The sequence below is a fragment of the Miniopterus natalensis genome, chromosome 7, assembly GCF_054644295.1.
Source record: "Miniopterus natalensis isolate mMinNat1 chromosome 7, mMinNat1.hap1, whole genome shotgun sequence".
NCBI classification, from domain to species: domain Eukaryota; kingdom Metazoa; phylum Chordata; class Mammalia; order Chiroptera; family Miniopteridae; genus Miniopterus; species Miniopterus natalensis.
In genome coordinates this window covers 12042208-12053093 of record NC_142087.1, presented here as the reverse complement: position 1 = coordinate 12053093, position 10886 = coordinate 12042208, and the positions used below count along the sequence as shown (strand labels likewise).

The following is a 10886-nucleotide window of genomic DNA, read 5'->3' as shown; positions in this document are numbered from 1 at the left end:
GGTGAGGTGGGGCCTCAGGGGCAGGTGGGAGGTGTCCCGGCTAACGGCCCGAGGTCCGGAGACCGCCGGGCTAAGGCGCCCGGTTCCCCGGCAGGACCCCGAGGCCCACCGAGGGGTTGGGACCCTCCCCGGGGCTCTCGGCCCCTGGCCTCCGCGTCCGGCTGCCGGCGCCACGCTGGGCCCCAGGACGCGCGCAGAAAGGGATCTTCCCGACCCCTGGTCCCTACAGCGGACGAACTCAGGGTCGTCCGACGCGGCGCTGCGCCCTCTGGCCGGCCCTCCGCGCTCCCGGCTCCCAGCATTTTGTGGCTCCCCCTGCCCTCGGGGCTTTGCACGTGCTCTGCCGAAAGCCCGGCCCGCCCCCCCGCTCTGGAGCTCCCGATTCTCGCGGCCCACCTCAGTCGCCCCTTCCCCGGAAACCTCGCGACCTGTCCGCGGGCGCAGCTCCGGTCGCTGTGGGGTTTTGCGCTCAGCGCCGAGTCGCTCCCTTTACCCCCGTGCGCCTGTGGGGCGTCTGCTTTGCCTTGTCCATCCCTGTCTCCCAGGGTCTAGCACATGATGATGACAGCAATAACCAAGACTTACTGAAGAGCCGCAGAGCGCCAGGTGCTGCCTGAGGCCTAACATGGAAAGGCCCCTTTAATCTCAGCAGTTCCACAGGGTGGATTCCATAGCTTCACATTCTGTGAGGCGTGGAGTCGCAGATCAGCCTGCCTAGAGCTCCACAGCTGCTAAGTGAGCAGAGCAGGGAGAATGAAGGCTTTTCCTCCCAGGAGCGTGCGATAATTTCGCCAGGGGACCTGTGCGTTTGGTAAATTTCTGTTGAGTTGGTCGCATTAGCCCCTGCAGGTACGGAGGCCAGGACTCTGATCGCATTTCACTGAGAAGGCATAGCAAGGAGAAGTGATGTTCCTGAGCGTGCAGGGAAGGGAGTTCATGGCAAAACCAGAGCTACAACTTGCCGACCTTCCTTCAGTCACTCCGTCTGCCTTTGCTCCTTGTCCGCCAGAGGTCTGCAGGCTTCAGCACACACCCCGTAGGAAGTGTCCCTCTCAGAGCTGAGACTCCATAGGCCATGATTTAGGAGGCGGCTTGAGTAATGGAGAGGGCATAGTGTTTGGTGGCAGATTGGGGTTTAATCTTTGACACTCACCAGTTATATCCCTTCCATTTTTTGAACCTCAGTTTTGTTGTCTGTAAAATAGGGGCAATAATCTTATCTCAAAGGTGGTTTGTTTTTCATGAAGACTGCAGATAATCATCGTGAGAGTAAAGTGCTATACAAACTATATGACTTGTTTTTTACCTTAGAACGTTGTAGAACTGTGAGCATTTTGCAAGACCATTGGTTACATGGATCATGTTACCTAATGTCCTTATGTTCATTCAGGCATTGTTTTAGGAACTGGGGATACAGCTATCAACAAAACAATGTTCTTGTATTTGGGAAATTTATATTCTGACATGTATATTACACATAATAATCAGGAAGGTACAGATAAGTCATGGTAAGGTAAATAGAAATTTGTGTGAAAGGTGGGGGAAGGATGGTCGTATTTTACTTTGGGTGGTTAGGGAACAACTTAATGAGAAGGTGACATTTGAATAGAGACCTGAAGGTGGTAAGGGAATGAATCATAAAGATATCTGGAGGAAGAGACCCTGAGATGAGTGTGTGGCTTAGTATGTTCCAAGCACCTGCAGCAAGGAGGGCTGAGTGGCTGGAGGGTCATGAGCAAAGGGGGGAGTAAGAATGGGAATTAAAACAATTAGAGACTGGGATCAAATAATTAGGACCCTGTTGGCTATTATAATGATCATGAGTTTTACTCTGAGTAGTATTGGAGGGTTCTGAGTGGCATAATCCATCACTGTTTTAAAAGGATCACCTTGACTACTCTTTTGAGAGAAAAAAAAAAATACTGGGAGCAAGGTTGGAAGCATGGCTACCAGCTAGGTAACTTTTGCAGTAATCCAGATGTATTAATTACCTACTTTTTTGTGCAAGTGATTACCCCAAAATTTAGTAGCTTGAAACAACAATCATTTATTGTCTCATATGGTTGTGGGTTGGAAATTCAGTAGTAGCTTAGCTGGATGTTTCTGGCTTAGGATCTCCCAGGAGATTGCAGTCAAGCTGATGGCTGCTCTGCTCCCAATGTGGTTTCTTGCCACTGAGCCTCTTCATAGGGCTGCCTGAGTATCCTTAGGACATGGGGGGATGGGGGTACAGCGGTAGGGGGTGGAGCTGTAGTGCCTTTTATGATCTTGTTCTGGAAGTCATTTCTACTTCATTAACTTTATTCAAGCTCACTCTTAAGGGGGAGAAAATTAAGCCCTGAGTCTGGATGAGATTACCTAGGAAATGAAGGTTAATGGAGGACAGGTCTGAAGGCTGAGCTCCTGGGCCTCCAACTTTTAGATGGTGGGGAGATGAGGAGAGCCAGCAAAAGAGACTGAAGGGAGAGGCCAGAGGTGGGAGGAGATCAGAGAGAGAAAGAGGCCCCATGTATGAGATTGCTATAAGGAGCTAGCTGCATCTTAATTTTTTTCTGCAGTAAGAAACAAATTGTCTCTGCAAACAAATATATGTAGTTTCTTTGCTCAGAAAATAAAACACTTATGCCCTCAAGTGTTTTTCCTTTTTTGTTTTAAGCAACAGATTCTATTTAATAATAGTAGTCCACATCTTAGTCCTTGCAGCATTTACACCTCTACTCCAAGTTCAGGTGGTGTTGCTTCTATTTTAAGCTTTATCTAAATACTCCTTTTTGAGTATTTTGAGTGAGGGAAGACTACATAATTTATGTCACTCTTCTTTTGCTGTCCACCCCTAGGTTCAGGGTTCAGAGGTTACTGTCCTTCCCAGTCTGGTTCCCAGCAAAAGTAGGAAGTTGTTCATTTCTGTACCACTGGTGAACAGACTGCCTGATACTGAGCTGGAATTCATGAGTATTTATGGGATAAATTAATGTATAAAAGAAGTGATTCTTTTTCCTTTTCCTACAGTAATGATAATGTCTATTCAGTGGTTTACAGTTTACAAAGCACAGTGACATCCATTCCCCATTTGAATGCAATCCAATCTGTCACCATTTGCCAACTTCTGACCTTTTCCTTTTCTGAGGGGCATTGAAACCTACCTTCTTTTGGAACTGTGCTAGTTTATTTTCTGGCTGATCTGACAGTGTGCTAATAAAAGGGTGCTGAACTGCGTCTTGAAGCTCAGAACTAAATCCCAATTTCAGAAAGATTTCTGATGTAAATTTTCTCTGCCCCCTCCCTCTTTTTATTCTTATCTTTTTTGGGAATTTCAGTTTAATGGGGATTTTGTTGTTGTTTTAATCATAGAACATTTCAAATCATTTTTAAAATAAACTTAACTTTTTAGAACAATTTTAGATTTACAGAAAATTTTCATAGTACAGAGAGTTCCCAGTTTTCCCTGTTAGTGACATCTTACATTAGGAGGGTACATTTGCTGCAATTTCAGTCATTTTCTCAGGTAAAGGGGGCATATAAATAAAATGTGAACAAAATGAAGTTCATCTCTGTTGGCCTCAGGCTCCTTATTGTCAAATTAGAGGGCTGTACTAAATTTTTAAATAGCTCTAAAAACATTTAATCATCTGCTAAGGTGAAATAATTAAATAATCCCGTTTCTTTACTGAAGTATCACTATCACCTTCTCGAATAATGTTTAATGCCAGTCTTATCCTGAAAGAGTATCTAATATGAGAATTCTAGGAGCTGTGGCGTAGCTTCTTAAACACACATTAGGTTGAACTGCATGAAATTAGCATCCGTACAGCTTTAAAAAATGGGCAAGTATTGGCAATTTCATTAGGTTCAACCTAATATTTGGGAGGAGGGAGGATTCAAAAGAAGGTAAGGGAGGCTTTGGAGCCTCTGAGACTCTCACTGTGTGCAAAAGCTTAGCGAACCGTCAGTATTAGGAGAGAAAAGGCTCCTCTTGGAGCTACTCTTCTTGGTGGTGGTGGCGGTAAGAGCTGTGTCCCAGCAGGTTTGTGCCTCCAACCAGCAGAGAGATTGAGCTAGCATTTTACAGAGCCATGGTGAGTTGGATGACACTGCCGTGGAGGAAAGGAAGGGCAGACAAGGAAGATGAATGGCGTTTCAGGAAGGCTGTCTTAACCCAGTTTACAGGCTAGGAAGAGGCAGCCTGGGATGTTGGTGCCACTCACCTGTTCTTACTAGATGCACTTTCCTTACTGTCTAGCACAAGCTCTGCAGTTGCCCAGGAGGTAATGTAAATTAGTAAACTGAGTTTTCCTCTGTTGTAAGAAAAACACCAGCACAAGCACAATGATAAACGACGACTGAAATCTATCAGTGTGAGGAAGAGAATAGGCTGGGGTAGGGGGTGGAGACTGGTGAACTGGAGAGCATATATTCTATCTAAAGGGGACAGACACTGTTCAGCTGCAGGCAGCTACGCCTCGTGGGACTGTGGATCAAGCAAGGGTCACTAGCTATTCTGATTTTCCAGAAATATGAATTGTTATATGCATTTTCCCAGTGGTAAATGTTGGCACCTAATTTGGATTCTTAAAAATTCTTTGTATGGGCCACACAGTGGTTGAAAAGAGCCATCGGGCCACATCTGTAACCTCTGGCCAAGGGTTTAGATCTGTCAGGAGTAAGGCCCACATGCATTTGTTGATGACCTACTAATGACTAAAATGAGAGCTCTTGCCTTTGAGGCACTCACAGATTAGTAGAGGAGATAGACAAGCAGTGAAAAAATGTAATATAGACATTATATTTTCTCTACATATATACAAATATTTTAATTAAATAATATATATTTGATATATTACTATATGTGTATGTATGTATATATGTGTATATGTATATATCTCTACATCTGGGAGTACATGATAGGAAGTGACATTTGAGCCTGGACGCAGGAGGTTATTGGATGTGTTTAGAGGCCTAAGAAACACAGAGGTCATGTAGCTGGGTACCCTCATTTTTGGACAAAGAGTGAAGGGGAAGAGGAATGCTCAAGGTCACAGAGCCCACTAGAGGCAGAGCTTGGACTGGCACCTGGAACTCTTCTTGACCACCATGCCTCCCCCTCCCCAGGGTATATCTAAAGCTCACTGGGTAGGGTGGCCTCCTCTGCCTGCAGGTAGCCCATTGCCCTGTTTTGGCCCAGCTCGTGGTGGGTGAGGAGGGTTTTACCATCCTGCTGAAGCTGGTTCCTTCTTCCCACTCTGTTGGATCTCCTACCTGAAATGCCTGCCACTCCATTTCTTTGTCAGAGAGTCAGACTGTTTGTGTTCAAACCCCTAATCAACCAAATGCCAACTGTGTGAACTAAGACAAATTGCTTAATTTTTCTAAGCCCCAGTTTCCTCATCCATATATAGAATTATAATCATACCTATTCAGAAGTGTGATGGGAAGGCATTGGAACATTTTAAGATTCTTATGATGACAAAATGGCATAGTGCTTGTAAAGAACCTATGATGTGACTGACCTTAGAAGCACTTAGCAAGTATTAAATGTGATGAAGATGATCCACACAGTTCACAGTCCCCAGGTTGGTTAATGCCTTTCCTTGGTGTTCCCGTACTATCCTGCGGTTTCACTATTATTATTGCACATACTACATTACACAGGTTCTCAAAAAGCATCGTTTTGTTCAGCGTTGTTTGGTTATAATGTTGATGTGATGCTGTAGGAACTTAATTCTTTATATCAATTAGCCTATGGTAAAATTGGTTTTATTATACGTCATTTTACTTAATCATAGAACCTACAAATGGCATTAAGTGAGAACTTGCTGTATTGTAATTGTATCTTTCTCCCCTGATAGACTAATAGCACCTTCAGTGATCCATTCAACAGATGTTTATTAGGCACTGTGCCAGGCACTAGGGATGCAATGGTAAGCCAGGAGCTCTTGGTCTAGTACAGAGTTCCAAAAGACATGCCAGAAAACACTAGTCCTGTAACTTGTTTCATGGTCAAATAAATTTAGGAAACGATGCTCATCAAAGGCCTCCCTTAGAGATTGAGGTCCATCTTAGTATTTTAAAGGCTCTGAGGGAACTTATAGTACAGGTACATACTTTGTCCAGCCCAGTTTTGTCAGACTTAATGAGTATTTGCTGAATAAATTTGAATCTTGCAGACAGTCCTTTCAACTCCGCTTTGTGCTTTGGTCCCCAGCTCGAGAGGAGGTCCAAGTGGCACTGCAATGATTAGAGACCCTGCTGAGAGCCAACAGCCTCTGGCTGCATAGGGGCCTTTGGGCTTACTGTCTGCTGCCTCCATGGAGACAGGAGGCCCTGGGTTGAACAGTATGAAGCCCCAGTCACTGCAGCTGGTGCTGGAGGAGCAGGTGCTGGCGCTACAGCAGCAGATGGCAGAAAACCAGGCAGCCTCCTGGCGGAAGCTGAAGAGCTCCCAGGAGGCCCAGCAGAGGCAAGCAGTCCTTGTGAGGAAGCTGCAGGCCAAGGTGAGGCAGCTGCCCTTTCATAGAAGGGAAAAGAGAACACCTCCTAGAGCTGGGTGCTAAGGTGGGGTAAGGGTTGCAGGAGGCAGAACCATGTGGTGGGTATGTCCCAGCCTCCCCTTTGATGCTTACAATTATGCCATGAGATGTATGTTATTTCCCTTTTAAAGATGGCATTCATGAGGGTTAAATTAGTTGTCTAGGTTTGCTTCTCTAGTCTGGAGCTTGGACCTACCACAGGTTTTCTCGTTCCAAAGCCCATGATCTTGCCTTTAATACAAGAGTTCTAGAGAAACTATTATTTAGAAACTATAAAAATGTTATGGCCTTACCTCAATATCCTCACCCAGTCCCCCGTTCACAGCAGGTTTGCCCAAGATTCTTGGGGCCTTCGGTTTGGGCAGTTTGTACCCACTTTGCCCATTGCTCTCATCCTGCCCTGTTTGCTTCAGGTATTGCAGTACCGGAACTGGTGCCAAGAGCTGGAGAAGCGGCTGAAAGCCACTGGGGTGAGAAAGGCTGTTCCTTGCTCCCCTAAGCCCTCAGTGAACAGGCTTGTCAGGCTTTTCTTGCTGAGAGGGTCTGAGTGTGATAAGGCGTGTTTGATAGAAGCCTCTCTTTCTTCAGCCCCAGAGAGTTTTGTCACGCAGATACCTTCTTGGACCTAGCTACTCCTGGCCTGTCAGACTTCAACCCTTGGCTCTCTAAGGACAAAATGCAACTTCAGGAGACTTAATCAGATTGGAAGGGTTATGGAATCAGAGGGAAGAAATACATTTTTCCTCCAGAAGGTGTCAGTGTTTATCTGTTGTAGAGAGAGGTATGCCTTTGCAGACCTGAAAACCATGTTTGTGGTGTGTTGGCTAGGTAGAACTGGCTTTGAGAGACTCATTTGCCTTTGTTCCAGCTCCCTCTCAGCATCTTCTCACATTCCCCTTAGAAAAGTTTCCTCAGAGGAAGGAAAGAACCAAAACTTACTCAGTGCTAGTCTATGTAGGTCAGGCTCCCTAGGCATTGTCATGTAATTGTCACTTAATCTGCAGAGCAACTTTCTGAGGGGAATGATATTGTCTTCATTTTGTAGCTGAAGATGCTGTGGTTCAGAGAAGTTGAGTAATTTCCCAAGGTCCAAAAATTGGTGTGGTAGAAGTCAAGGCCATCAGTGAAAGATGTATCTTACTCTTCTTAGGTTGAAAGTCCTTTACCAATGCCATCCTTCAGAAGTCATGGGTTCACTTTTGGAGCGAGGGTTGTGGTAGACTTATTTTCAGGATGCAGTGGTTGAGCAGAAAGCCATATTGCTAACAAAGGGAAGAAAGAATTAAAAGAAAGCTGTGGAAGGGGGCACAGGGAATTGGTGTGAGTGATGCTCTCTTTGGAAGTAAATAAGGTTTGTCTCTGTCTGGCTAAGGGACCAATCCCTCAGATGTGGGACAGTGTGGAGGAGCCAAACCTGGAACAGCTGCTAATCCGATTGGAGGAGGAGCAACATAGGTGATGGACCCCAAATTCTCTGGCCTGGGTGCTTGGCCAGTGGGTGGAGAAGGCTGATGGGAAACCTCTGTGCTGAGGGCTAGCATTAATTAGACCATGGCCTTTCAGCCTTCCCCCTCCAGTCCTGGCAATGGAAAATTCCAGGGGTTGTCATCTTACTCCAAGAAGTCCAGTGGCTGGACCGGACCTTCATTTTGCTCTTGCTGCTCCCCCTCCCCAGTGCAGGTGTGAGAGTCTGGCAGAGGTGAACACCCAGCTTCGGCTGCACATGGAAAAAGCTGATGTGGCCAATAAAGCACTTCGGGAAGATGTGGAAAAATTGACGGTAGATTGGAGCCGGGCCCGGGACGAGCTGATGAGGAAGGAGAGCCAGTGGCGGATGGAACAGGAGGTAGGAGGGACAGGGAGCTGGGACTGTGAGAGGAGGGCTCACACTCTGGGCACTACCCTGGTCAGTGTTGGAAGGGGTTTACTTCAGGACTTGGATGGAGACTGGGCTGTCATCATTAAAGTCTGTGACCATCCTTACCACTCATTGCTGGCAGCTTTGCCCTGCTTGAGTCTTCAGCTTAGTTCTATCCTTACCTGCTTAGTGAGGTTTTGCTGATAGATGACGTGACATTCAAAGCAAATCTGTTCCTGTGTAAGTGACTAGCTTAGGTTTTGGATGGATCTGAAAGTTGCTGACTCCCCTTGTCTGGAGATCTGCGTATGTAGGTGCTAAGGAGGTAGTTACTGAAATTGAATGAGGAAGAAAGACCAGATATGGACCCTGGGGAATTTTCAGATCCCTAATGTTTTCTGAGCCTTTACCCTGTGCTAGGAATAATGCTAGGTGATTTACATGTTATGTCACTTAATCCTTATTGTAAGTCTTGTAATAGATCCCATTTGTTGAGCAGCTATGTTTCTCTTTTTCTCATCTGGTTCAGAGTGAGGCCATAAACCCAGGCTGTATATCCCAGGCCCTCTGACCTCTTGAATCCCTCTGCTAACTTGATTAAGCTCTTCAGCACAACTTGAGTATGGACACCCCTTTATAAGCTATCTCCTATAAGTCCCTCCTCCCCTCCACCTCAGTAGTCAGGAGGAATCCAAGACTCCTGTGTTGGCAAAAGATAGCCCTCTGCCCTTTGGTATGACCTGGGTTTCTGGACACACAGTTCTTCAAGGGTTACCTGAAAGGGGAGCATGGTCGCCTTCTCAGTCTATGGCGGGACGTGGTGACCTTCCGACGCCACTTCCTGGAAATGAAGTCAGCCACTGACAGGTTAGTGGGGCACTAAGGAGGGAAGAGGTTTGCCTCTACCATTCTGGACTTAGGACAGTGGGCTGCTGTTGAAGGGGATCAGATGACAGGTGGGGGCGAGTGGGTGAGTGGAAGAGTTGGGCGGAGGCTGGTGTTACTGTATTCAGATGTTTTTCCCCAGACTTTCTCCTTAGGTTTCACTGGGCCTGATCCATGCTCCCTTCCCTGGTCCCTATTGGAGCCTGTTCTTTCCTTGCTTGTACTCAGAGACCTGACGGAGCTCAAGGCTGAACATGTGAGGCTTTCAGGATCCCTATTGACCTGTTGTCTGCGCTTGACTGTGGGAATTCAATCTCGGGAATCTGATGGATCTGGGAGACTAGATCGGGGGGAGCCAACGCAGCTGCTGCTGCTACTAGCCAAGACCCAGGAGCTGGAGAAGGAAGCCCATGAAAGGAGCCAGGAGTTAATACAGCTGAAGAGCCAAGGGGATCTGGAGAAGGCTGAGCTTCAGGATCGGTGAGATGGGCTAGGGTCCAGAAAGCGGTCCCTGAGGGGAAGGTGACTCCCGTAGGGTGTTAGAGATAGGTGGAGGAGATGTGAAGAGCATTCCTCCCATGAAAGGGGAAAGAGATGTGCCAGAGGGAGTCTAGTTTGAAACCCAGAGCCACAGCTTGGGTCATGTCACTGCCCTCTACCCTCAGACTAGCTTGCAGCTCAGTTTCTTGCCCGTTGACTTACAGAGCTAGCTATGACTCTGTCTTCTGTCATGACCAAACTACTTGCTGTTCCCAGATGGGCCAAGCGTTTCCATGCTTCGCTGCCATTGTATATGCTGACCTTAATCTGGAATGCCTCCTTCCCTTCTCTCTCTACCTTATCCTTTAGGACATAATTCAGATGTCACCTCTTCTGTGAAGCCTTCTCTGACCTCAATAGCCTGTTAAATTACTATGCCTCGATGTGGTCTTTTGGCCTGTTTGTTATAGCCTTGAGCTCATTATATCTCATTGATTATTTAGTTTCCTTTTTTATTTTTTGGATTATAATGAAATAGATTTATTATTATTATTATTATTTTTAATGATGATAACAAAGACAGGGATCTAAGCAAAGAGCTCATTTAAATCTCAGGGCAAAGTTCAGTTTATGCCCCATGGCCAGGGTTGTATCACCATCTATTGGTGTAGTCCATAAATTGCAGTTTGTTTGGTTTGGTTGTGAAACCCCTGGGAAGCACCATAGATGGTTTCTTAGTAAGTTTTGTGTCTCTAGTGCTTTGCACTTCTTCTGCCATATAGCAGACACTCAATAAATGTTTGTTGAATGATGCAGTAATTAAATTAATGACCATTTAGTGAATTAAGGCTCTTAGAGTTGGTATAAAATAAATGATTAAGACTTTGAAAAAAAATTTAGACTCCTGGATGATGTTAATTCAAGAAATATTTCTTTAGCTTCCCATATAACACCAGGTACTGAGCTCCAGGATATAGTGTTAAAGTGATAAAGATGTGTGGTGATCTTCCTGAACTTTGAGATTTATATCAGAGAGGTTGACCATAATCCTCCCAAGTTGCCCCTCTTTTTTCCCTATCAAAGTGAGAACCTTGGGCTGGAGGGACCGTGGGACTATCCCATGTGGCAATTCTGAT

General features: G+C 45.9%; 1 protein-coding gene across 1 annotated transcript in view; it reads left to right on the top strand.

Annotated features, from left to right (window-relative positions):
* The first annotated feature begins 818 nt into the window (after positions 1–818).
* The window catches only part of CEP250 (centrosomal protein 250), a 40129-nt gene continuing 30061 nt past the window's right edge, over positions 819–10886 (top strand). Inside the window, exons 1-6 of the mRNA XM_016213187.2 lie at positions 819–6491; positions 6941–6997; positions 7900–7982; positions 8208–8373; positions 9146–9252; positions 9499–9750. Coding sequence (XP_016068673.2) covers positions 6306–6491; positions 6941–6997; positions 7900–7982; positions 8208–8373; positions 9146–9252; positions 9499–9750 — 851 coding nt within the window. The 5' untranslated portion in view covers positions 819–6305. The remainder of the gene's footprint in view (positions 6492–6940; positions 6998–7899; positions 7983–8207; positions 8374–9145; positions 9253–9498; positions 9751–10886) is intronic.